Source organism: Scedosporium apiospermum (genome assembly GCF_000732125.1).
Source record: "Scedosporium apiospermum strain IHEM 14462 chromosome Unknown SEQ_SAPIO_0120, whole genome shotgun sequence".
Taxonomy (NCBI): Eukaryota; Fungi; Ascomycota; class Sordariomycetes; order Microascales; family Microascaceae; genus Scedosporium; species Scedosporium apiospermum.
In genome coordinates, this window is record NW_015971821.1 from 1,697 (window position 1) to 27,949 (window position 26,253).

At 48.0% G+C, this 26,253-nt stretch overlaps 5 protein-coding genes and 2 pseudogenes across 5 annotated transcripts; 5 read left to right on the forward strand and 2 right to left on the reverse strand.

Moving 5' to 3' along the window:
• Positions 1-3,476: 3,476 nt before the first annotated feature.
• On the forward strand, positions 3,477-5,096 carry SAPIO_CDS8079 (annotated as a pseudogene; the record flags this gene model as incomplete).
• Positions 5,097-7,051: 1,955 nt separating this feature from the next.
• SAPIO_CDS8080 (uncharacterized protein) lies at positions 7,052-10,211 on the forward strand (the record flags this gene model as incomplete). The annotated part of the gene is made up of 2 exons (XM_016789792.1): positions 7,052-7,549; positions 7,683-10,211. 2 exons carry the CDS (start codon positions 7,052-7,054, stop codon positions 10,209-10,211), a joined length of 3,027 nt encoding a protein of 1,008 aa, XP_016640561.1.
• A 1,619-nt stretch (positions 10,212-11,830) lies between these two features.
• Positions 11,831-12,238, forward strand: SAPIO_CDS8081 (annotated as a pseudogene; the record flags this gene model as incomplete).
• Positions 12,239-12,396: 158 nt separating this feature from the next.
• On the reverse strand, positions 12,397-15,123 carry SAPIO_CDS8082 (uncharacterized protein; the record flags this gene model as incomplete). Its single annotated transcript, XM_016789793.1, has 6 exons — positions 12,397-13,160; positions 13,564-13,996; positions 14,079-14,287; positions 14,348-14,441; positions 14,511-14,836; positions 14,901-15,123. The coding sequence occupies 6 exons, from the start codon at positions 15,121-15,123 to the stop codon at positions 12,397-12,399; spliced, it is 2,049 nt and encodes a 682-aa protein (XP_016640562.1).
• Positions 15,124-16,015: 892 nt separating this feature from the next.
• Positions 16,016-20,326, forward strand: SAPIO_CDS8083 (Linoleate 8R-lipoxygenase; the record flags this gene model as incomplete). Its single annotated transcript, XM_016789794.1, has 16 exons — positions 16,016-16,204; positions 16,320-16,484; positions 16,554-16,662; positions 16,734-16,820; positions 16,876-17,100; positions 17,396-17,584; positions 17,652-17,720; positions 17,931-18,068; positions 18,128-18,163; positions 18,235-18,439; positions 18,505-18,779; positions 18,856-19,072; positions 19,152-19,578; positions 19,635-19,759; positions 19,833-20,236; positions 20,292-20,326. The coding sequence occupies 16 exons, from the start codon at positions 16,016-16,018 to the stop codon at positions 20,324-20,326; spliced, it is 2,895 nt and encodes a 964-aa protein (XP_016640563.1).
• Positions 20,327-21,557: 1,231 nt separating this feature from the next.
• Positions 21,558-22,546, reverse strand: SAPIO_CDS8084 (NmrA-like family protein; the record flags this gene model as incomplete). Its single annotated transcript, XM_016789795.1, has 2 exons — positions 21,558-22,235; positions 22,292-22,546. The coding sequence occupies 2 exons, from the start codon at positions 22,544-22,546 to the stop codon at positions 21,558-21,560; spliced, it is 933 nt and encodes a 310-aa protein (XP_016640564.1).
• A 557-nt stretch (positions 22,547-23,103) lies between these two features.
• SAPIO_CDS8085 (NmrA-like family protein) lies at positions 23,104-24,151 on the forward strand (the record flags this gene model as incomplete). The annotated part of the gene is made up of 3 exons (XM_016789796.1): positions 23,104-23,713; positions 23,780-23,942; positions 23,998-24,151. 3 exons carry the CDS (start codon positions 23,104-23,106, stop codon positions 24,149-24,151), a joined length of 927 nt encoding a protein of 308 aa, XP_016640565.1.
• Between the last annotated feature and the right edge of the window lie 2,102 nt (positions 24,152-26,253).

The window sequence follows — 26,253 nt, forward strand, 5'->3', positions numbered from 1 at the left end:
ACTTTTTATATTTTAACTTTATTATCTAATTTAAAGTTTAGAATAGTAAGTAGCTTTCTTTTTTTAGGTATTATAATTTCTAGATATTAATATTATTTAATAAGGTTACTTACTAAATAAAAGTAATTAATATATTATAATCTTAATACTAGCTTATTAATAATATTAAATAGATATAACTAGTAATAAGATTAAGATATTATCTATTAATAGTAAAGTAAAATAGTTAAATAATATTTATAAGATATAAATAAAAAGTATATATTTAAATATAAGGGTATAACTATATTTAAATTAATTATTAGAGAATTTTAAAAAATAAATTAGATATATAATAGAATTTATAGTTTATATAGATATTTCCTTTTTAAGCTTTCCTTTAAGATTAATATTTCTCTAGTATTAGTCCTAATAAGGACTAACTATATTCTCTTATTAGTTCTATTTTAAACTACTAAGATTACCCTATTAGTCCTATTAGTCTTAATTCTATTAGTTTATAATCTCTTATAGTTTATCCTTTTCTACTATACCTAATTACCTTAAACTTTTAAAATAGCTAGCTTATAATATTTTTAAAGATAAATAATATAAGCTAGGACTTTAGCTAGGTTGTTTTCTATATAAGATAAATCTTACTTTATTTAATAAGTAGCTATTAAGGAATATATAATTAAAAAGGAATAGTATTAATATCTAGATTTTCTAAAAAAAGGATATAAGTAATCTATAAAATAAAATTATAAAGTTCCTATTATAAGACTTTTTAAAGTAGATATACTCCTTATAATAAGAAGACTTTATTATAAAAAAATATATTATTTTAGATTTATAATAATAAATATATAATATATTTTCTTTCTTTTTTTTTTAATAAAAATATATTAAATTAAGAAATCTACTTTATAAGCTTTCTAAATAATTATAAATTTAATAAAATAATATTTTTTAATATAGCTTAATATACTAATTAAAATAATATTACTAATAATAATTATATATAGAAAAACTTATAGGAAATAGGAGCTAATAAGTAGATAGTTTATTTATAGGTCTTTAAAGATAAAGATTAAAGGAGGGGAGATATTATATTATAAGCTAGCTATTTTAAAAATTTAAAATAGTTAGATATAATAGAAAAGGATAAATTATAGGAGGTTATAGACTAATAGAATTAAAACTAATAAAATTAATAAAATAGTTTTAGTAGTCTAGAGTAAGATTAATAAAGGAATATAGTTAATCTTTATTAAAACTAATACTAAAGAAGTATTAGTTTTAGAGGAGAGCTTAAAAGGGAAATATCTATATAAATTATAGGTTTTACTATATATCTAGTTTATCTTTTAAGATTCTTTAGTAGTTAATTTAAATATAATTATATCTTTATATTTAAATATATACTTCTTACCTATATTTTGTAAATATTACTTAACTACTTTATTCTATTACTAATAGATAATATTTTAATTTTATTACTAATTATATTTACTTAATATTATTAATAAACTAGTGTTAGGATTATAATATAAAGAACTATTAAGAGAGAATTGTGTAGGCTTCTGAAAGTGTATAAAGGTATTAGTCTTTAGCTATAATAGACTAGTAATGTCTTAGAGCTACTAAGGGCCCGGGCCGGGGAAGTATTGATGCTTAGACTCTAAAGCTTTATTGACTTTGTGTTCCTTTAAACTACTTTAGTACTCTTGCAGAGAACCTCTAACGTCTACACGAAGTTATTAGTAGTTCTATACTCAACTTTAATTTTCTTCGGTCTCTTTTTCCTCTTAATAGACTTTTAGGCTCTTTATAGGGGGGTAGGAATTTTTAGTTGCTTTAATAGACTCTGAGACATTATAGCGGTCCTTTTAGCCTGTAAAGTGGCGGAGAAGATTAGTAGTTATTGATATATGCGTTGCCTATAGGGCCGCGGAATACGGAGATTCGTACTTTACTAAAGCTATTGTGATAGCTCGGCTCGGTACTTTCGAGCTGAGGAGGTTAGGGAAACTCTCTCGATAGTAGCACTTAATTTCTTGGAATAGTTTTGTTCTCTCTTTACAGTTGACTTTATATTGACTAAAGCCTGTGCTACTCTAGTGTTAAGGCTATGAGCGGCTGGAACTCTGAACCCACTTACAAGAACGAGGAGGTTGCATAGAGGAATAAGAATATTGTAATAATGGGCCTTCACCCCTTTATAAGAATGATAGGGGCCAACCAAATAGATCGTTAAAAAAAAAAAAAAAAAAAAAACTAGATAGGATCGAGAGGGGGCTGGGTCTAGAACGGTCGGACAGAACCTAATCCCGGATATGGTAAATGAAGAGCTATGGCTCTACATTTTTGTTTAGTTTAATAATCTGGTCTGAGAACTACGGAGCTCTAAAACTAGACTTGGGGGGCTGAGACTGCTAACCTTAATTCTGAAGGATTGCTCTAGTGTGGCACTAGCAAAAGGGACTGATTACTAATACTAACGGCCGATGTCTGTGTTTCTCCCAAGTCAAGTTTCGCATGGTCTGTATGAAGTAGTCACTCGACCAGTAACATAAGACAGTTTTTGACAATGATCTATAAATCACAACGGTCACATCGTTTTGTGCCTGAAAGAATCACATGCTAGACACTAATGTCATTTTAAACTCAACCTTTTGCGCCTAAATTTCCGAGGAGTAAGATTAAATCGAGTTTGTAGGACATTCCTAACATAACTTCTCCGCATTTTGGAATCCGGGGAGGAGCACACCACGTTCTCCGGCACAACTCCGGTGAGAGCGGACAGCGGACAAGTCCAGGATCAAGATGCACTCCCGAATCGGTCGAGTTGGCGGAGTGGCAATTAGTCTATTTCTGAACATCAAATCAACCGGCGACGGTACAGAGGCACCGCCCACCGTGGATACGAGCTTTAATCTCCAGTACCTATGTGCGACCGCAGTCTCAATACGTTTCTAGAGTTCCGGACATCCCCTTCGTCAGGCCACATTTTGAAATTCGTAGCCCATGACGAAACGACCACTCGTGAACTTTGCAGATGCACTGCAACCAAGGAAAATAGTCTGCCTAGCAATCCCCAGGAACATGCCAGTCTAAAGTTTCAGTGGTATTCGGTGTGTCAGTGCAAGATTCCAGTGATTCTCGGTGTGCCGAGTGCGGGGTTTCCCCCAACTCTAACACCTCGTATTATCGGTGTCGGAGAGCCAGAGTCAGAAGGTTCCGAGCTTTTGATCATTAGGAGATGATGCGTACATGGAGATGACGACCGATGCGTTGTATGTTATGAAAAATCCGAGTCCGTGGGGTGGAGGATTGCGTGGTGGAAAAGAATATAAAATGTCTGCCATGCCTCCCCAGGCCCGTATATTTCAAATGGCACGGCAAACACATCGTTTCCAAACACCGATTCTTGATATTATCACTTGAACCTCAACTATTACTTAAAATCTAGCAATAACTTGCTTCAGCACTTCAAAATGGTTAACAAAGACTCCCAAGCCAACATGGTCAACAACGTTCCCGTCAACGCCATCGACCCGTATGCTCTGGTAGAGGCGCTCACCGGATTCAAGCTTGACAGACGTCCGATGACTTCGACCTCCGCTGCCTCTGATCTGCAGGCGGATGACTACGATGACCTTGCCGAGATGAGGCACGACTCCCTGCTCTCCGACATGAGCGGCATCAAGCCTGATGAGCCACCCAAGCATATTCACGTCGGCTGCATCAACCCCTATGCTCTTGTTGAAGCCGTCATTGGCCGAAAGATTGACAAATGCTCGGTCTCCTCGGCGCGGATCATCTCCGATGTTCTGCAGACCGACTACGATGAGCTTTTCGACATGAAGCACAACTCGGTGCTCCACGCCGGACTCAAACTGAATAAGGATGAACGAAGAGCTGAAGAGCTGACCGACAAAGATATCAAGATCTTGAATGAGGATGATCTCTCCACTCCCGACCTCTCGGGCGTCCGGAAGCCAGAGGATCTCGAGAAACTCGGCATGAAGGATATTCGCCAGGCCCACGTCAAGATGGCTCGTATGCAGAACGGCAAGGTTTGCCTCGTGCTGCATGCTCATGAATTGGGCAAGACGGTGTCCAACCGCGACGTGACCATGACCGTCAACGAACTGACACTTCCGTTCAGGAAGGAGAAGGGACCTTGGACGCCTCCAAACACCTCGTGGCAGGACATGTACAAGGGCCTCTTCCAGGGCATGAAAAGGCGCATGATGACGGAGACGGACGCGTTCCAAATGGTACGCCACTTCCATCCCGGCGCCTGCATGAAGAACAAGTTCAACGACCCCGTCCAGGGAGCACTTAGCAACAGTTGGCTGATCGCTGCCATTCATTCCGTGTTCTGGGCCGACCCTTCGTCCATCAACCGCTCCACCCATATCTCGGAGCACGTCATGCGATATGGGGACCGGGAGGAAAAGAAGCGAATCTTCTCCGTCAAGTTCCACGACAAGGGCGGAGCTAACAACGCGCCCACCGCCACCGTGGAGGTCAACTACGAGATCCCAATCAACAACTCGGACAACGAGCCTGTGTACTGCCGGGCGAGCGATGAGTCCGAGATTTGGCCCTCGCTGTACGAAAAGGCCTTTGCCAAGTGGATCACCGGCACCTCGTCCAACCATCCGGATCTCACCCAGACCCACAACGGCGACCCTATCAAGGCCATGGCGCAGATCAACGGCAAGAGCCCGAAGTATTACATGACCGAGCGTCACCATGCTAATGAGCTTGCCGGACTGGTCCGGCGTAATTCCGTCAACTTCAAGACCATCAACCCCATGGCTGCCTACACTTACGCATCCGGCAACAGGTACCGAGGATGCAACCTCGTCGCTAACCACGCCTATTCGGTCCTGGGCTGGGCCAGTTGCGCCGAGCACCAATATATCATTCTGCGCAACCCATGGGGTGTTACCGAGCCGGCCGGCATAACCAGCTACCCAGGTCTCGTCCCTGAAGTCAAGTCGGAGTTTTGGCCCCCAGCTCCTCTCCTCGACCGCGGTGGCGTGTTGGCTCTTGAGGCTTCGGCCTTCAAGGAGTATTTCGCCTGTATCGGCGTGGCGAAATAATCTGGAAGTCTTTAGGGCGGAACATGGAGGACGGCGCGGCTGAGCCATTCCCTTTCGTTCATGATAGTGTGTCACTCTTTAGGTCTGGAGACTACAAGGTTGCTCAGATGGTTTTACTCTCCGGATTCAACTCTAGGCCCGCTGGTGTTTGCAATGGTCTGCAAAATGTTCCACCCATCCCATCCCTCTACTTCTGTGCGCAAGTCAAATAACCTCATCAAAGTGTACCAATCAGACAGAATAGAATTGCGTGTAGAATAAACAGAGTGATGAGATCAAACTTCATCGATATTTGCGGCGGCATCATCTATCACCGACTGTGGATACGATTCTCTTCTCCTGAGCTTCTCGTAGGGCAGCGTTTGTGCGCTGTCGCCTTGCCTGGATGTCAAATAGAAACTTCCAAGGACGAGAAAGTCCGCCAGAGATACTACGACGAGATTCTCCAGCTAAGTTTCCGCCAGAAATAAAGCATATGACCGGGCTACGAGGTGACCATGAAGTCTGCAGCGTATCGGAAGATCCATATGTACAAGTGGAGATCGAGCAGCGAAGCACAATGCGGTCTATTATGGTCGGCATCACTCTGGAGTCTGGACTGACTGGGCCGTAACGCATGCTCGACATGAAGTCCATTGATGAGAGAAAATGGGAGCTTGCGATTGATGGCCGGTCTCCTTGTTCAGCCCCAGCCTGGTGCAGCTGAGGTACATGGGTGTGCTCAGACACCATTCACGATTGGACAAATATGGCAGCCAATTAATTCTATTACGTGTCATATTTGAAGGAAGCACCTAACGTTGGCAATCTGTCACACGCATCATCTCCGGGACACGATGTCCAAACCAATTCTCAGGAGGGGCTTCATATTGGCACAAAATTATGTCTTGGACAGGGTGGGTCGCATCTCTGGATCTCATGGTCCTTCGAATGACTCAGGTCGCCACCTCTGTACTCCCTTCACATCCTTGAGCGATTTAGAGATCCCTACCTCGATAGCGTGCCCTGTGGAGTGTGGATGATATCCAAGTATTGCCAACCTTTGCTTAAGCAATACGGGACTAATATTGTAACATTACCGACGATGGTTAGTCACTTGAGTGCCGAAATTTCAGGGCTTCCAAACAGGGATAGAAGACAAGGAGCTCATGGACTGGGGCTGAAGTTACGCTGAAATGGTGTGGTGGTCAAGGAGGGTGGGAAAAGCAAGCAAGTTGCCCTGGCAAGGGGGTCCACCCAGACCATGTGAGCAGGCTGAACGTGTTGCATTATCATCACCATGACCAGGCTGCCATGTCACGGAATGTCGCGGAATATCGGTGATCAATTGTTTCCCAATCTGTGTGCTGCCCCCTACCCGTATTGGTGAATTCATACAACAGGTGGCTGCGAACAAGGCCCACGGCGGATAAGGTCGCCTCTCTATTGGGTTGACTGTACCGTCCTGCCTTCACGGGGATGCGCCACGGAGATGAATTTTACGATCAGCTTTAATGAATTCGGTCCAATCTCCATGCTGTGCCACCCGCAGCTTCATGGCAAGCAGGCTGTGGAGTCCAGTGGGGAGATGGCTCCCCCACGTAGGTGTATGAGGCACCGAGCTGGATATAGGAGGAGTCAGGGCCATCCAGCCGATCGAGCGAGCCTGTACCTAGGCTTACCGGATCGGAAAGGATTATAAATAGGATGGTTCTGGGCCGTGAGGTTAGATCGGCCTTGGGTTTCTGTCTCGTTGCTGATTTATACAATAACCCAGAGTCATTCGCCTTCAGTTGACATTTCCTCGCTCTATCCTGCACCCCTTTCTCCCAACCAGTCTTCTCAGCAAGTAGTGATTTGAAAGGCGAGCTTGAACACCATGGCTTTCGCCCAAAGAATCTGCGTGGATTTATTCGCTAAATTATCCTCCTTCAACAGTGCTCTTGGTACCCACGAGTCGAAACGATTAAGATCCAATGGATTACACGTATGGAACGAACCCACACCAGGTGGTTAGCAGCTGCCAATGCCACTGGGCGTGCGCGGGCGAGAGGGCTGGACCCTCGCGAAAATCGCGGGCCCAGAGATCCCAACTTCAGAAATTCGATGACCTAACTTATCTGGACGAGTTTAAATATGATCCTCTGACGGGATCCCAGAAGAGAATTCGTCTGCTAAGGCTCCAGAGCGGAGTCCCATACGGGCCTGAAATCCGCGTCGAGCTTATCGAGGCCGACTACGACAACACCTTCCATATTGCAACTAAAATCAACAAGCAAGCACCGTCACCATCTAGAAACACGGAAGGGGAAGAAAATGAAGCAGGTGAGGCTGAGAGCGCAGACGCTGGACAACACGATGAGGAAGACGAAGACTTCAAGAAGCGTGAGAAGGAGTTGAGAAGTGTCCTGGATGTTGAGGAGAGATACGAGGCCGTCTCGTGGTGCTGGGGAGACGTCAACGAGGAATACGCTGTGCAGATTAAGAAAGAGAACGGGAAAACCCACAAAAAAAAGAGTCAGGAGAGAACTGGCACTTGCGCTGAAATACCTTCGACTCCCCGATCGAGATAGGACGCTTTGGATCGACTCAATTTGTATCGATCAGAGCAACGCCGAAGAGCGCAACCACCAGGTGCAGATGATGTCAAGAATTTACACTCGGGCGTCGGAGGTATGCATCTGGCTTGGGGAAGACACGGACGAGAGCAAGCTAGCGATCGACTTCATCCATTCAGAGATATCAGTGCTTAAGGATTTCGACTCAATATGCTCCGATAAACGATACACGGAAAAGTGGCGAGCCCTCATGATGCTCATGCAACGAGATTGGTTTTCCCGCCGCTGGGTTGTCCAGGAAATCGCTTTGGCAAGCAAAGCCAGAGTCTACTGCGGACCAGACTCCATCTCCTGGAAGGAGTTCGCTGTCGCCGTTGAGCTTTTCGTCGAGGTTGAAACAGCCACTCACCGCCTGTCCGAGATTATGAAGAAGGACGAAGAATTCGAGCACGTTCCTGGTTGGTTCGAGCACGTCTCAGAACTAGGCGCCAGTTTGCTGGTGCAAGCAACGGGGAAGGTCTTTCGAGCGCAAAGGACTCCACTCGACGACGACGACGCATACGACCTTGACGAGAACGCCGCACGGGAGCGAAATTTGCAGCATCTTCGAAGTAACCTCAAGAGGATTCAGACGATCGACCCTCTCGATAGAAGAAGCCTCCTTAGCCTGGAATACCTGGTCTCCACAATGTCTATCTTCAATACGACGGAGCCGCGCGATACTGTTTACTCTCTCCTTGCCATCTCGAGAGACGCGGCGCCATTCGCCAAGACTTCAGTTACGGATAATGATCGGTCGCTTCGTTTAATGACTCTATGCGGCGTTTTCCTAGAGGAGAAGCCTTTCCTTGTTGACTATAATCGCCCTTATTCGGATGTGTGTCGAGACTTTGTCGAATTCGTAATTCACCGAAAAGCCAGACTTGATCCTGTCCAGGCCTTGGATATCCTCTGTCGGCCTTGGGCATTGGAGCCTAAGGCTGGGGGTTCTATCAACGACGGGGTCAAGAAAAAGCGTGAAGGAATACGCTTGGAGAGACAAAAACCGGAGAAAGGGAAACAAAAGAAGAAGATAAAAATAGTCACTCCATCGGATGGCCTGCAACCCCCTGAACCCCTTGAGAGGACACCAACTATTCAAGAGATTAGGGCGAAGCATGTCACGCCCGACACGGAACACTTGGCCAAAATGAAGTCTATTCCATTGCCTTCATGGGTGGCCCGGGCCTCTCAAGCTCCATTCAGCCATTATCATCATCCAGGCATGCATATTCTGAAGACTGGCCGGGCAAACGCGGATCCGTTAGTGCGGCAACCTGCGGACGGCCACAGAACTTACAGCGCAGCTCAGACGGAGAAGCTGGATTTGAAAGACATCAAGTTTCGCAAACGACCTATGCTAGGCCATTACAGCCTGTATGTAAAGGGCTTCGAACTGGACACGGTTAAGGAGGTTCGGGATGCCTCCCAGGGCGGCAATATCCCAAGGTCATGGCTTGACTTGGGAGGCTGGGAAGAGCCCTACAACAAAGATCCACCCGACCAATTTTGGAGAACACTCGTAGCCGACCGAGGCCGCGACAACAGAAATCCACCCTATTACTACGCTAGAGCGTGTAAGGAGCCGGTACACAAAGGCGGTATCTCAAGCAGCCGAGTCAACACTGATGCCCTGATCAACAATGAGCAGAACTCCATCGTGGCTGAGTTCTGTCGGCGGTTACAAGCCGTCACTTGGAATCGCCGTCTATTCCGTACTAACGGCGGGAGACTTGGGCTTGCAAGTCGAGTGGAGCCCGGCGATGTGGTCTGTATCCTCTATGGATGCACAGTCCCTGTCGTCCTTAAGAAAGAGACCAAGACGGAAATAGAAGTGCAACAAGAGATGTTTGAGGATTGCTTCGCTAACCTGATCTCTTGTATCCGAAGATGTGAGACGATTTTCGAACGCCAAGAACGATATGGGTGGAAGTCGAAAAGATTCCAGGAGAAGCTTCGGAAGGAATTAGAGAAGCAATGCGAGAGGGAGGGGATCTCGAAAACCGAATGGGAAACAAAAAGGGAAGAGTACAAAAAGCAGTTAGACGATGCCCGAGAAAAAGTCAACAGTTTCATGAAGAAAGAGGCAATGGAGAAGGAAAAGGACTGGGAGGACAAGAAGAAGAAAGAGTTAGAGGAAAATCAGGAGGGATTAATAGAGAACAAGAAAGAGGAGGAAGAGTTGGAAGAAAGCAAGGAGGAAGAGAAGGGGAGAGGATTGGAGGAAAAGAGAGAAGATGTATGGGAGAAAAAGAAAGAGGAAGAGGATGAGGAGGAGGAGAGAGGAGAAGAGCTAGAAGATGAGGAGAAGACAGATTTTGAGGAAAGGGAGGAGGAAGAGGAGGGAAAAGAGCAGGGGAAATACGAGGAGGAAAAGAAGGAGGAAAAGAAGAAGGAAAAGAGGGAAGGAGGGATGGGAGAAGAGAAGGAAGAAAAGAGAGAAGAGAAGAGAGAAGAGAAGAGAGAAGAAAGTAAGGAGGTAGCTATTGAGGAAGATGAGGAGGGAGCTCCAGTGGAGAAGAAGGAGCAGTATTACTAATTGTTCAAAGGTGAATGTTATCTTCATGGGATGATGGATGGAGAGGCCTTGCGTGAGAGATTCTATGAGAAGATTCAGGACCAGGTCTTTGAGTTAAGGTGATGGGCATGATATTCTTTTGGTTATGAGCTCGAGCATTGTTCCGATTCCAGATAGGTGTTCTTCCCCGGAGGAAGAAGTTGACCCAGAGTCTGCGGCAACCGGAGAAGAGTCCATTTCTTGCCCCTGCCATTTGCTATGTAGCCTGTGTCTTACAAGTTACCGCCGTAATCCCATCTGAAATTTCCATTCCTTTGGGGGATCCTTTGTCTGTTCCTCCTATTTTATTGTTCCCGATTGATCAACCGATCCACCGCGTGTCAATTCCTGCCGGAGTTTTCAACACTCTCTGTTCCAGTTCTAATGTCAAGCAGTAAATCCTGCTTCTATGAACCTGAAGTATCAGGCAGCAATTTCGGAAATATGAGCGTTGCTCGCATGAAGCTCAGTTCCTCGCATCAACCTCAATTCATAACCAGTCGTTTCTGAAATATTTCTTCTCTGGAGTTTACCACCATCACCATCACCTCCATCACCGCACGAGAAACGAGAATTGAAGATAGTTTTTAATTTATTGGATATCTGCCTCCGCTTTTTTGCTCCAGTTGGCTACTCTACATCAAAGATGGGATACTGCGACGAGATTCTCAGGGCTAATAATGAGAGTGAGCACCAACACTTCATAGGCAAACTCCAGGCTGCAAGAGATGACATCGTGGCCTTCGTGAACCTCCTCTTGGGATGAGGGGAAGCCGGGCAATATGACCACTGGCTAAAAGGCTCGTTCAATATCGGCTACGTTATTAAGCGCCCTGAGGGAGGCAGTGATGACAGCAGACTAAGCGCAGTGTTCATTCGATTCCCCATTCCCGGTAGGACTTATTCGCCATGGAGTTTTGAGAAGGTCAAGAACGAGGTGATGGTTCTTGAGTACCTTCGGCAGGATACTACCATTCCCGTTCCCCGAGTACACTCATGGGGTTCGGCTGAGGACGGCCCACAGCAATTGGGGCCGTTTATAGTAATGGATTTCATGGACGGGGTTTGCTTAGATGATCTTCTGAAGAAACCGACCGAGAGTGATCGGGATCCGTTGATACTCGATCCAGATATCGACCCAGAAGAAGCTCGTCCGCATTTACAGCCAGATTGCAAATTATGTGCTCCAGCTCTCGCGGCTGAAATTTCCCCGCATTGGCGTGATTTCTAATACCTCGGAGCAGTCGGCCGTCACGGTACGGCCCCTGACTTACGATATGAACGAATTCATAGCTGATAATGGAGTCCCGGCCAGCAAGCTCCCCTCCGAATCTTTCAATAGCGCCAGTGAATACTTCAACTAGCGGGTAGAGGAGTTGTGGGCTCATCTCTGCACTCAGCGGAACATTTGCGAGACCAAGGAAGAGGTCCATCAAAGTCTTGCAGCCCGCTGCGGCCTCGCAGAACTGATCCCGAAGTACTGCATCGACAAGGATCTCTCTTTTAGGCTCTTTAGCGACGACTTCGGCCCGTTCAATACGCTCGCCGACCCCGAGACGCTCTAGATCACCTCTGTACTCGACTTCGAATTCACCAATACCATGTCGGCCCAGTACCTTTACGATGTGCCCTCTTGGCTGTTGTTAGCGTCGCCGCACTGCTGGCTTGAGCGTGACGGTAAGGCTGGCTTTGACGAACTCTTCATACCCAAGATGGAGCTTTTCATCCGCGAGGTAGAAAAAGTGGAGTCAGAACACCCGCCTCTGGATAAGGAGGAGCCTCTGCACCACATGTCCGTTTTGATGTGCGAGTCATGGAGCAGCGGGCGTTTCTGGTTTAACTATGCGATGAGGACCAGTATCGATGCTGATGTCGTCTACTGGAAGGCACTAAACGACGGAACGGGCCAGGGCCTGTCAGATGAGGAGCCAAAACAGCTAATTGATATGAAAATGAAACAGTTTGATGCATACAAGAAGGAGAAGGAAAACGATCCTCGGTTTAGATAGAGGAAGCGAGCATGTCTTGCTAAGCACATTTCTCAGTTGGATACGGGGAGCGTTCCAACTCCCACAGATGAGCTCAAGGAAAGGATCGTATGTCGGTAAATTGATAAAATGACTTTCACGAATACATCATGTCAGGAAAGGGAGCGCTATGTAGTCCATCAGAGCGGTCCAACCATCTTGGCCCACACTTCAAGGAGTACAAGGATTGCCATACATGTGGCAAGGGCTTCGATTATTACCCGCATCATTGTCCACCGCTCGCCCTCGTCAATGCGCCGCACCATAGGCAACCCGACGACGAAGTAGGAGGCGTACCCGAAAGAGCCTACTGCCAGCATGCGCTCATGCTTATCATACGCAAAGAGTCCCGTCATGAAGCTGTTATCCATGAAGAACGTCTCGGCAAAGGCAACAGTGTATGAGAGCCCAAGCAAGATCAAAACATGCCAAGGAAATGTTGGCTGAACTAGTCGCAAGATTTTGCGTTCGACGACCACCAGGGCCGTGTAATAGGTCATGAAGTACGCGTGGGTAAGCGGATACATGAAAATAGGCACCCTTTGCCCGCTTTGTCCAAGGACATGCGAGTCAAATGTCCACTGGACGTCAAACGCGTATCGCATGCCCATGAGGTCGAAAAAGTAGTGGGTCCCGAAGTATGTGCCGAAAGTGACAACAATAGCGATCCAGACATTGAGTTTGAACCAGTAGCATTGTGACCATGGTAGGTCCTTGTCAGGACGACTAGATGATAACGCCGGGAGCAATACCGCTGGCGCCGCCAGAGAAACCGAAAGGAGAAGGAGATCATTTTCGTTGAGGTGCTGAATCAGACCAGTAACCATCACCAAACCGACGACGCTCATCCAGAAGACGCTCTGGGTCAAAATAATCTGCTCGGTCCACGCTTTGTCCGGGCTCACTGAGAAAAAGTGGGAAGGTCGAGGCGAGACATTGCCATTGACGCTTTTGCCTTGGAATCTGGACTCCATTTACGCCGCGGGAGAAACGCAATATGTGAGTGAGCGGCGAGCGGGTGTGGGTTTGTGATTCGCGACGCAGGTTGGCCTTCTCCTCTCAAGTTCGGTCTGAGAGCACTGAGGTCAAAGCAGGCTGGGCTCACGTGAATCGATTATTAAGTGTCTTCCCCGCTTAGTCATACGTTTAATACAATTGATCCTGGATTTCCGACGTTCAACCAAAAAGCATCCCTCACCCGGTTTTCTTAATCCCGGTGTCTCTATCTAGCTCCAAGAGGATGTCCTCCGGACACAACATCCTCGACATGCTTTCCTGAACCTTGTATTTAATGACCCCATCCTCACTGTACGCTACGCTCATGGTCTTCTCCGGACTCAGCCTATACTCCGGCATGACCTGAAGCCTTTCCTTCATCCACTTCCATCCGGCTCCTCTACTGCTCGGCTCTTTCGTGGCCCACCCGTCTAAGGCTGGTGGGTCGTATTCTTTGAGCTTGCTCTTCCGAATTCGCATTATTGGGTGAAATGACTCGTTCGTTGGGCCTGTGGAGCCATCTCCTGGGTCGCGTAGGTAGTCGCCGGGTGTGCGGTCCTGTCTGCCGAGGAGCGCGAAGAAGGCGCCCTGCAGGCCGGCAAAGTTGTCAACGATGGGGCCGCAACCCCACCCGTTAGTCAAGTGGCCCCTGCTATTGACTCTGTTGAGGGCGCGACGGTGCTCTTCGATCAGACTGGCGATACTAGCTTGGTCAAAGGTGAGCATGCCCGAGAGGTTATCCACCTTAACCCCAGTGAAAGCGGAGAGTGTGGTCAGCGTCGAGAATCGATTTAGCTAGAAGGGTCGCGGTATTCGGTAAACTTACCATCCACGCAAATGTATTATAGCCGATCTCTTCATGGTCGCCGAATGTACGAGGCTGTTCTGCCTGGCCACCAATGTTACCGTGGACGCCAGGGAACCAACACTGTTGCAGGTCTTTGGTAGGACCATCTTCGGTCTTGTGCCATAGTGTTGGGGGAAAGGTTAATCGTTTTTCGTCGAGCGCCAAGGCTTGAAATGCGTATTCTAAATCTAGCGGACGCAGGTTTTAGCTCTAGCACTCCGCAAGTATCTTTCACCAACTATACTGACATTTGGAAACCCTTGTGTTATGGAACGAGTACTGCTTGTTGATTGGAATGCCAACCTTGGTCGCCAGGTTCACCAGCGGCCAGTCGGGAACTCCCTGATTAACACAATGTCAGTTCGGCTCAAGAGTAAGACCATTCGATTGATGGGAATTTGTGCAACATACCAGTGCTCCTACGGTGTCCCAAACCCCAATCACCTTGATGGTGACATCTGTGAGGCCCAACTCCTCCTTGTTGTCCAAATACCACTCTGACTTTCTGAACGGCACACCGCCTATATTTTCCCGGTACGCCTTCCACATCTCTGGGAATCTAGACATTTTGATGGGAGCGAGGACCCCAATGTCGGAAACAAGGCCGGCGACCGAGCGGACCGTGAAGGCGCCGCGTGAGAACCCAAAGAAAAAGAGCTCATCCCCAGGTTCGTAATTGTTGGATATGAAATCGTAGATCTCGGTCACGTCACCGTCGATACCTAAGCCGAGGGCGCCTGTAGAGCGAAACACCCGTCAACGACCGAGCGTCTTCCCCTCCTCCGCTTAGCGCTTACCTACCGAAAATAGCTTTCTGAAATGGGAGATCCCCAGATCCCAAACCAGAGTGGTACAGGACGAGCTGCTTAACAAGATTATTGTGGGCATCAATGCCAGTCTTCGAGATTGCTCGCGCAATCTTGGCCACGTTGGAAGGCACTGACTTGTCGCCTTCGTCCGACGACAGCCATGTGCCATCCGAGCAAAGGATTATACGCTTGTAGCTTGCGAGTTTCGGCGCCATGTTGTGCTATGTAGGTGTGACCAAAGTCCTCAGAAGAAAAGTGAAAGAGTAGCATGAAAATTTACAAAAATTATCATCTACAACATCACCTTTTTATTCCCTCCCTTCCCGACATGTTCGATGAAGGGATTTCAACAGATGTTAAACACATGTTGAATATGGATATAGATCGATGTCACGATATCGTATCCCTTGACAGTGATTTGACGTCTGGCGGTGTGACTGGTGAGACTCTTCAAACTCAGAGTCCAAACCTTGAAGTCAGCCACAGTCTTTATTTGAACATCCCGGGTTATTAATAGCACTATATTTAAGCTTAAGGTAAAGCTCATTGAGAAACTCATGGGCGATTTTACGTTTAGACAAAGTTTCTGATTTGCAAGTGAAAATACAATACACTTTTTGGCATCCGCGGAGTTGATCCTTCGGAAGCAAAATGGTGGTTTGTAAGAATCCTCGTAGTGTATGCCGAAATCCCAAGTCTATCGACGCTTTGAATACGCCATACCGGTTCTTGGTCTAGACGAAGCACATGCAAAGCACTGCTGTGGTTGTCTCGGTGCTGGGGTCTAGCCTTGATCAGATGTTGCGCCTTCTACGACAAGCTTACGAGACTTATGATATTGATGACATACCAGTATTTTCTGCTAATGCCGATTAAGCAGAATAACTGAAAAACGTGTCTGCGGATACACTTCTAATGAGACAATCATCGATTAAAAACGCCTATGCTGCTTGGGGACTCCGACACATGAAGTAATATTAATAGCTTGGTTCTGTTCGTCCCCCCGGAGTCTTCCCTTTTCATTTTTCGTCCTCACGGTGTTACGCCACGACTAGATCATCCATTGATTTATTTCTCATCCTCTTATCTTACAAGTACAAACCAATCATGCCTACCAGAACACAGATGAACGGGAATCCAGACTCCCAGGAGCAATCCAACATTGTGAGGATTCTGTCTGAAGCCCGACAGGATCTCGTCAGTCAGAGTAATCGGATCTTGCCTGACCTTACTCTCCTCCAAGACCTCTACAAGACGTTTCTGGCTAGTGGTATTATCGACGACCGCAAGTATCTTGTATGTATTCCTCTCTTCATATCACTCGGCATGCAAAACACACACGTACAATACAGGCATTCGCGTAGAAAGACGATTTCAACGTGAGCATTGATGTACTGACCTCATGGACTAGGTTGAGAAAATCATCCAGCTAGCAGTGTCGCTTCCCAATGGTTCAACAATCCGCAATGACCTGAGCGGAAGTTTTATCAATACGCTCTGGACCTCGCTTCAACACCCTCCAATATCTTACCTGGGTAACGAATTCAGGTTTCGCACGGCTGATGGCTCCAACAATGTAGGTTTACTCAAAGTCGACTCCAATCTTAGCGGTGAACTGCGAGATGAGCTAACCTATATCTTATAGAATATCATGTACCCATGGCTGGGTGCTTCTGGGAGTCACTACGCGCGGACAGTGACGCCGAAGAGTGTCCAGCCATCATCTCGGCCCGACCCCTCCCTAATTTTTGACTGTAAGTCTTGATGCAGGGCTTCAAGTTCAATGGGTAATGAAAAATAGAACAATAATACTAAATTACTCTAGCTCTGCTGGCTCGAAATGGACCCGCCAAGGAGCATCCTACTAAGGTCTCCAGCTCACTGTTCTATCTCGCCACGGTCATCATCCACGGTATGACCTAGTGGTGACGTTCCAATCTTGCCATCTACTCTAACACCCAAGACAGATCTTTTCGTGACTGATGAGAGCGACGTCACTAAACTGAAGAGCTCGTCATACTTGGACCTTGGACCTCTTTATGGCCACAACCAAGAACAGCAAAATCTTGTCCGCACGTTTAAAGACGGCTTGCTGAAAAAGGACACATTCTCTGAACAGAGACTCCTGAGCCAACCACCTGGGGTGTGTGCTCTAGTCGTTGCGTTCAATCGATTCCACAACTACGTTGTCGGTGAGATAGCATCTATCAACGAAGGTGACCGATTCAGCATTCCAACAGGAATTTCGACGGAAGATCCAGCTTACGCGGAGGCATTGAAGAAACGTGACGAGGAATTGTTCCAGACAGGCAGACTGTAATATCCTTCCCTCCTTCCATACCTCACCGATAGCAGACCAGTCTAGTGTGGGTTGGCAGTTCGATGTACTGACCATGAGAAGTGTTACGTGTGGCCTCTACGTCAACATGATTCTCAACGACTACCTTAGAACCATCCTAAATCTGAATCGAAATCCAACGGATTCAGATTGGAAGCTAGATCCGAGAGAAACTCTCACCAATGTTTTCGATCCCCAGGGGACACCGAGAGGGATCGGTAATCAGGTAAGTGTAGAATTTAACATGATCTACCGTTGGCATGCCGCCATCAGCAACCACGACGAGGCATGGGCAAACGGTTTCTTTGCACAAATCTTCGGACCCCAGGTCGATCCAAGTAAGTGGACCATTTTAAAAAATGTCATTCGATGCGATGCGACGGCCTACTAAACGCGGCTCCTTAGACGCCTTGTCGGTTACCCAGTTCCTCGGTCAGCTTCGAAAGTGGTTCCAAGGTCTGCCCGAGGATCCTGGTAGATGGACATTTGGCAACCTGAAGCGCCAGAAAGATGGAAGTTTTCCGGATGCGTCGCTTGTTGACCTTCTGACAAGCGGCTCAGAGAATGTAGCAGGTATCGTTTCACTGCAGCTCCTTTCCCGTCGTTTTCTTCGTTCCCAATGCTCTCTTTTAAAACCCACCCCAAACGTCTTGCATGGCCGGTCGGAGCTAATAACAGCTTTAGGGGCATATGGAGCCAGGAACATCCCCAAAGTCATGAAGGTAATAGAAATGCTTGGAATCCAGCAGGGACGCCAATGGGGGCTTGCGACCTTGAATGAATTCCGACTTTTCTTCAAGCTCAAGCCATATTCGACCTTCGGTGGGTGATTCTAGTAGCCTGCTAGCAGATTTGCGGCAAACTGACTTTGTTCGATCTAGCGGAGGTGAACTCAGATAAGTCCGTTGCGGACGCCCGTGAGTCTCTCCCACTTTTTGTTCATGAAATGATTTTCGGCAAGGTTCATTCTGCTAACATCGTGGCGTAGTGGAGGCTTTGTACGGACATCCAGACAACATTGAGCTGTACCCAGGCATCCTATCCGAAGAAGCGAAGAAACCACTGGCACCTGGATCCGGACTATGCCCAAACTTCACAACTTCGTTCACCATCTTGTCTGATGCTGTTGCCCTCGTCCGAGGGGATCGATTCTACTCTGTTGAATATAGTCCCAGTAATTTAACCAATTTCGGGTATTGTTATCCCCTGTCCAAAACAAAACTGTCAAATAACCCATTGATACTAACTTTTAACGTAGATTCGCCGCCGTCAGCTCCGACTTTGATGTCGCTCAAGGCGGCGTGATGTATAAGCTGCTCATGCAGGCATTCCCGGGCTGGTACCGCCCAAACAGCGTTTATGCTCTGTATCCCTTTACCACGGTCGACGGCAACCGTGACATCTTGCAGGAGCACGGCACTGCCACAGACTTTGATTTCAGCAAGCCCTCATTTGTCGGCCCGCCTAAGCCTGTAACCTCTTGGCAGGGAGTTGTGGATGTTCTCAACGACCAAGACAAGTACAAAGTCCCATGTGAGAAATCCACTCCATCATAGGGCCAGCGCGTCTCTTTTTGTTTGCTGGTTCCAAACGACTGACACTTTCATAGGGGGAAAGCACACATTTGAAGTGACTCACCATGACTACATGCTCAGCGGTGATTCTCCGGCGAATGCTCAGCAGAGAATCTCGGTGAAAGCGTGTCTTTACGAACCTGAGGACGCCCTTGCGGAGGTACGGCAGTTCTACGAATCTGCTACAGAAAGCCTCCTCCGCCAGCACAGCCGCAAAGTGGGCGATTCTTACCTCGTAGACATAGTGGCAGAGTAAGTTTTCATTTCCAATCAGGGCCCTAAATAGAATAAATAAACATGAACCAGGCTGATTTGTCAAATTTTTTATCAGTGTTGGGAACCTTGTGCATGCCCACTTTTCCTCCCAATTCTTTGGTATCCCACTTCAGGGCAACGCTGGTAACGGCGGCGGCATCTCGGGAGCTTATAAAGATTGGGAACTGTATGATGTGCTCGCCGACCTCTTTGGCTATGTCTTCCTAGACTTGGATCCTGCCAAGTCATGGAAACATCGCGCTGTTGCAATCAGAGAAGGGCAGCGCCTGGGGCGAGTTATGGAGATCGCTACCGCAGAAGTCAAGTCACAACGATTTACAGGTCTGAAGAGTCTGTTAGGCATGGGCAAGAGTCAGTCAGCTCTGGTTGATTACGGAGCTCAGTTTATCAACAGACTGCTTGGCGTCAGCAACGGCGTAGATGATACAGTCTGGACGATTATTCCAACGGCTGCTGCAGCTTGTGCAACTCAGGCGCAGGGGGTATGTCTAACTCTATCTTCCACCTGTGCGGGATGAGGCGCTAATTGTAGTTACAGTGGGCTCAAATGATTGATCTGTACCTGTCGGAGCAGTATTATCATCACTGGCCAGCCATCCGAGCGCTTTCTCTTTCCGATGCACCGGAAGACTTTGAGAAGCTCAAGAAATACGCTCTAGAAGGGTTTGTTTCCCCTCGTTTGTGTGACAATAGTTAGTAATATTGGTACCCTGATCAAATTCTCACTCCGTCGCAGTCTTCGTCTCTCGACACCAGCCTTTGGGGTCCTTCGCGTCGTTGATGCCACAAGCGAAGTCATCCAGGATGGTGAGAAAACGCTTGCTGTTAAGGATGGGGATACTATCTTGACGTCGTTTGTTACAGCCGGCCAAGACCCTTCAAAGTTTCCTCACCCGCAAGAGATCAAGCTGGATCGGCCAGACAACTTATACATCCACCACGGTTGGGGCCCACATGCGTGTCTGGGTCGGCCGATAGTCACGGTTGCCGCCGCCTGTGCGTTGCGTACTTGTGCCCGCTTAGTAAACTTCAGAAAGGCTCCAGGAGCTATGGGAGAGATGAGGAGCAAATCTGCCGCCGGTGGCTTCTTCAAACAGTTCTTGTCGGTGGATGGGAGTGAATGGGGACCTTTCCCCTGCAGTATGTGATAACCTAAGACTGATTGACGGGTTTCTACTAACATGATTTTGTTTAGCCAAGAAAGTTATGTTTGACGGCTTCGAGGACTGATGGCTAGTGCCGCAGTAACTCGGCTTGGTTTAGAATTAAATTGCAATTGCTCTCTGTTATTTCATCTCTGTCCCATACGACTTGTCTAACCTTTTTTTTTTCGTCTCCCGTGTGCCCATTTGTCTTGCTCCCAGAGTCCCAGGCCATGCGTTTCAGGGTTTCAGGTCAACTAGTTCGCACCAACGAGCAATGTGTACCTAGCTAGCCCCCCTGCCTTTTTAGTTTAATAGTCCGTGGCCAGTTGTCGTCAGGTACATTTGACATATCAAGAATGGATCACAGTTACAACAGAAAAATTGAAGGGGATTGATAGGGCTGCTCTCTATCACCATAGGGAAGGCACAGTTGATTAGCATCTTTCCACCATCCTGTAGACACCGGTTCCCACCTACGACCTGGAAGCGGCAGAGTTCTGGACATGTCTAGACTTGCATCAGGCAGTTCAACCGCATGATTGTGATTGTCGTGGTTGTCTAACCAATGGCCAGGCAGCAAGAGCGACGTTCAGCGTTCTTCAAATGTGCGCAGCAGATCAGGGTGTTCGATTGCTCGCTTACGACTCCCAAAACCTCACACCCTCACAACCCCCGAACTAGAACGGCGAGTAATAAACCTATATATATGCCCTATAATCCCTACTTATATGTAGGACAGACACCTCCCCTTGCCTTGGCGGCGGGTGTCCGTCCAGCCACCGGCCATACGTTGAGCGGCGACTCTACTAGGGGAAGGGTAGTGTAGTTAATAGACTTACTACTGCCTCGGTTTCTGGGAATAGAAGCTGCCCTCCTCTTGCCCATGCTACAAACTTAGCCACACCGCCATGCCCGACACTACAGCTGCATGAAACGGGCCCCTGTATGTGTTTTAAAGCTTATAGAAAACACACCCCTCTAGATACTGATCCCTTACAAGAACTGCTAACCGGCTCCCTATACGACGACATGGAGAGTGCGATGGATGTGTGGACGGCACCACACGCGGGATGGTTAGGTGATCCGCTCCGGGGAATGAATCAAGTGTAGATGTGGGATGGGACATTTTCCAATCACTGAAATAAATTACTACAGACGCATTCGCCATTTCAACGCGTACAGGTCTGTAAAACAATACAGAGAATTTGACCAAGAAGAATTAACTGGAGAGTGTGTCTATTATCACTATGTCTATGCGCGGAATATCGGGCCCAATTCCATTATACAATCTTAAGATATACGCGGGCAATCCCGGTTTAGTGAGCCTGTCTAGCTTTGATTTCGTTGGCAAACTCGCTGTCCGTCACCAGCCATGTCTCGAAATCCTTGACATCTGGGTGAATCTTCTTCACCTCTTCAATGTCGGCACCGTATCCGACATTGTAGAACCACCTAAACATGTATCCAAAGTCCTTCATAGACCACATGATCAGGTTGCAGATCAACCTGTTGGCCCAGGGCAGATCCCGACCCGTGTGCTTTTTGAAAATCTGGCTTGCCTTTTCGATAGTAAGCTCATCCCCAGCAAGAGAAATGGCACGGTTCTTATATTCCTCGGGGCTCAAGAAGGCTTTCGCAGCCATAATGCCGATATCCGGAACGGCTATCAACTGAAGAGGTTTCTCCTTTACAGCTATCCGCCAAGTCGTGGCGAAGACGCGGCCGAAAAAGTTGTTGGTAAAGTTCTCCATAAAAGCGACGGGCCGCAAGATGGTCCAGCTCATCTCTCCATTCTTTGTGCTTTCGATCAAGTGTTTCTCGATGTTGTGCTTGTGGATAAAATGGGGAATGTTGGTCGGGTTGTCGATGGATGCGCTGCCATGGCGGTCGACGGAGGAATAGATGAAGTGCTGAACGCCGGCTTTCACGGATGCATCGATCATATCCCTACCCTGGGTGAATTCGGCGTCTCCTTGTGCAAAGCCAATGGCCACCTCTCTTAAGTTAGTATTGTCCGCGATGAGAGTGGAGTGGGAGATTGATTTTGTACCTGCACAGAAAACACGCCCCAGATGGGTGCTGTCGTCGCCGCTTTGGCTGCGGCAAAGATCCCCTCCGGATCTGATAGGTTGCCCTGAACCAGCTTGACATGTGGAGACTTGGCCGCTAGTCTCCGAGCGGACCGCGAATTTACGTCCCTGGTTAGGGCGAGGATCCTAAAGCCTGCATTGTTCCTGATCAACGTGTTGATCACAGCGCCGCCTTGCTTGCCTGTGGCACCAGTTACTAGAATTGCTCGAGACATGGTGAGCGGAATAGTACCAGTGATTGTAGGCGAGTAATAACGGTAGGTAACGCCAAGAGCAATAGGGATGTTGGATGCAATGCAGAGTGATTTCAGAAATTCAATTGGGCTTTCTGGTTAGACCGCCCCGGTCGGAAGGGCCCGGCGACCGTGGCCTTATATCTCGCAATTGCGAGCGGAATTCCACAGCGTCGTGGCTTTGTTCATGACAAATGAAGAAATAGTTGCCTTGGAAAGGCACGTCCCGTCTGAACTCTGAAGGCCGATCGACGAATCAGGGCCCTGCCGGTGTCCGACCAACGCCGAAGTGGGTTCTCCCGACCGGGGTCGGCTGCCCATTCTGAGTAAAGGGGAAGAAGAGATCAACGCGAGCGCGAATGGAAGGAATCGAAATCCGATAATGGTTATTAGTAATTTTTGGAGTCATATGTTGTCTACATAAATCTGGGAGTTTATATCTTCTAAGTGATCGATGGTTCGGATGTCCCAATCAATTCAGTGCAAAAGAGAAGAACGCCGCCCATCTTCCCCAACAAAATAAAAATTTCTACAATAAAATGGCGATAACGGTTGGGTTGGCCGGTATCACCGGCAAATTTGGTACCCTGCTCGCTACCCATCTCCTCAAGAACCCCAACGTCTCTCTTCGCGGCTATGCCCGAGACACCAGCAAAGTCAGGCCGTCTATTGTCTCTTCGCCTGCAGTTCAACTCTACCAGGGCGATGCCTACAACGAAACACAGATAAAGTCCTTTGTCGATGGTTGCGATGTTGTCATCTGCGCCTACCTGGGCGACGACAAGCTCATGATAGAGGGCCAGAAACTGCTCATCGATGCTTGCGAGGGTGCTGGTGTCCCGCGTTACATTGCCGGTGACTGGTGCCTCGACTACACCAAGCTCCAACTAGGTGAACTATTCCCAAAGGACCCGATGAAACACGTCAAGGCTTATCTGGAGACCAAGAAGACGGTCAAGGGTGTCCACATCTTGGTTGGAGGGTTCGTGGACGTCGTCCTTCGCCCTTTGTTCCTATGGGATGGAAAGACCCAGACGATTCGGTATTGGGGTGATGGCTCAGAAGTGTGGGAATTCACTTCGTACGAAAACGCGGCCGAATACACTGCTGCTGTGGCTGCGGACCAGGAGGCTGTGGGTGTGGTGAGGCGTGAGTTATACGTTGACCCGTCTTCCATTTCCGCTTCACACAACGCTGATAGTGAACATGGAGTAGTTCTTGGCGACAGAAAGACTATCAAGGAAATTGCCTCCTCTTTCGAAAAGGTGTACGGTATAAGCCCCAAGCTGGAGTGTCTTGGCTCTCAAGAGCAGCTCAAGAACCGAATGGAGACGCTGCGAACACAAGACCCGCAAGACGTGTTCAAATACATATTCTGGTAAGGATCGATCCGAATCTCTTCACCGAGAATCCTACAACTAACCTTCGTACAGGTATTTCACGTATTACACGATCAACGGCTCTGCACTTGTCGGCCCCGAGGTGGATAATGCTCGTTACCCGCAGATCAAGCCGGAAACCTTGGAAGGCTATCTCAGAAAGCGACCCGTGGAACAATTGGGATCAGCCTTCGCTAGTCTTTCGTAAAAGCAGGTCTGACCTCCGGATCAGGGGATATTCTTGGAGTCTTTTCAATTTGCAAAGTTTGCGTCGTGTGATAGACCTAGGTAGACCCCTGTTAGAGTAAGACTAATTGCCTGTCCACTCTGAGTCGATGTTCGACGCCTGTGACGCAATTCCCGGATCATTAACGATTACGGGTACGCTAACGTCTCCGCGGCCTTTTGGCTGTTCCAGGAGCGTGGTACTCTGGCTAACCTCCGACGTAGGTTGGCGACAACGTCTGTATGAGAACGAAATGAACGTAGAATTCAAACTCTTGGCCAGCAACGGGACCAACAAAGAAGTGGGAGGCAACTCTCGAACCTGGCTTTCAAGTTGGCATTCATATCGAGGCCGGGGTGAAGAGTTAAGGGTTATATATACCTTGTCCATCAGGGGCGAGTGCAAGCCGTGCTGTCGCATGTCACCCCCAAGTTGGATGGCCATTGACCTAGCGACAGGATTATCTTTACCAACACGAACTATGATTCCGAGTAGGTAATTCAAGCCCTGCTCGCTCAGGAATTCTCGGCTAAGGAAAAAATCTTCGAGGAACACAATGCTAGCTACGTATGCGGCAAATATGATGAGCGGGTTGCGCAACGCCGCCTGCAGATTTGACATCATCTGGAAAACGGATACAATCTCTTTGGCTGCGGGCAGGAGGCGTTCCTGGCTTTGGGATAGAAGTAGTTCGTGCGGAGGCGGTTGGCCCGAATAGCCTAGGCCTGCCCTGTGGAGGCAGATGACGGCCGTATGGAGCATTATATTGATGAAAAGGGCGTTGTGATCCCAGGAATGCTCTGGTAACCGAAGCTCACTCGGTAAAAAGGCAAGGATAAGGGTCAATTCGTCATCAATTGCTTTATGTTGGTCCCAAAATGTGCTCATCTGGCCCCGTCCCCCGAGTTCATTAATCTGGTTAAAGCTGTGTTCGAGGACGCGATGGAAGATTTGGGCCCCAAGAACCCTTCCAGCGAAGGACGAGTACTCTGGCCAATTTCCTCGGAACGCAGCTCTCAGGTGGCCCTGTGGTTCTTCTACGCCTGTGTTGAAGGCCTTGTCGGAGGCTGGAAGGAAAGTGTGAATCTGGAGTTCCGTTAGTGCATCGACATCGTTATCTGATGGAAGTGACAGAGCCCACATCGTTCTCTAATATTAGAGCAGGCCATCCAGTCGTCGCGCTAACAAAGCGGTCAGAACAAAAGATGACCCACCAGGTCCGGCGCCGTTCTTCCATTTCGGACCAGTCTCGTGCAGGAGGAAGAGCCAGGGGTAGAAGACGGGGTTCTTGATCAAGTCTGTGAAGATCTAGCATCTGGGCGATCCGGAGACTGCGGGCAAGACTGACTGAAGCAAGGGAGAACATAGTCTGTTGTGCCTCAAAGTGGGCTAAGAGGCACCACGTCTGGGCATGTGCAAGGGTTGTAAAGTCTTCCCCGAGGCCCTGCACCCAATGTCAGCGGGGGAAAAAAATAGGGGACGAACTTCGCTGTAGCCTCACCTTCATGTGGTCTGCCTCAGCGTACGTTCTTGAGCGCCGATAAAAAGGCATGGCCAAATTGGCGTAAGCATCCGTGGCCTCGGCAGCCATAGCCATGATGATATACTGAAGACACATCGGAGGACGCATATGGGAGGGCAGATTCAAACGATGCCATGTAGCGCGCTCTATGGAGCAGTGGGGCACCGCAATAGACCTTTTCGAAGTAGATGCCAGTTCTCCCTTTTGTTAGTCAAGGCCTCATTTCTGGTGACAGAAGCGGTCGCTGAAGGCTTACAAGTTCCGCGCAAGTTCAGGCGGTGGTAGCTGCTCAAACAGGCCAAGACGGGCTAGCTCTCCACCCCCATGCGCTGGTGAGGGAGATGAGGAGACACTCGAATGATTCCCTCTCGACCTTGCAGGGGCTAATTTCATGGCGCCTGCTGTCAAGGGATCGTTCATGTTTGGAGCATCCACTGTTGCTGACCTTGCGAAGTTCTCGAGTTGGGCTACATATCCCCTATATTAGCCAAACATCTACACCTAGATGTGATGTATGACAGAGCAGGAAAACGCGACACCAACATATCCGATCTTCGAGTTC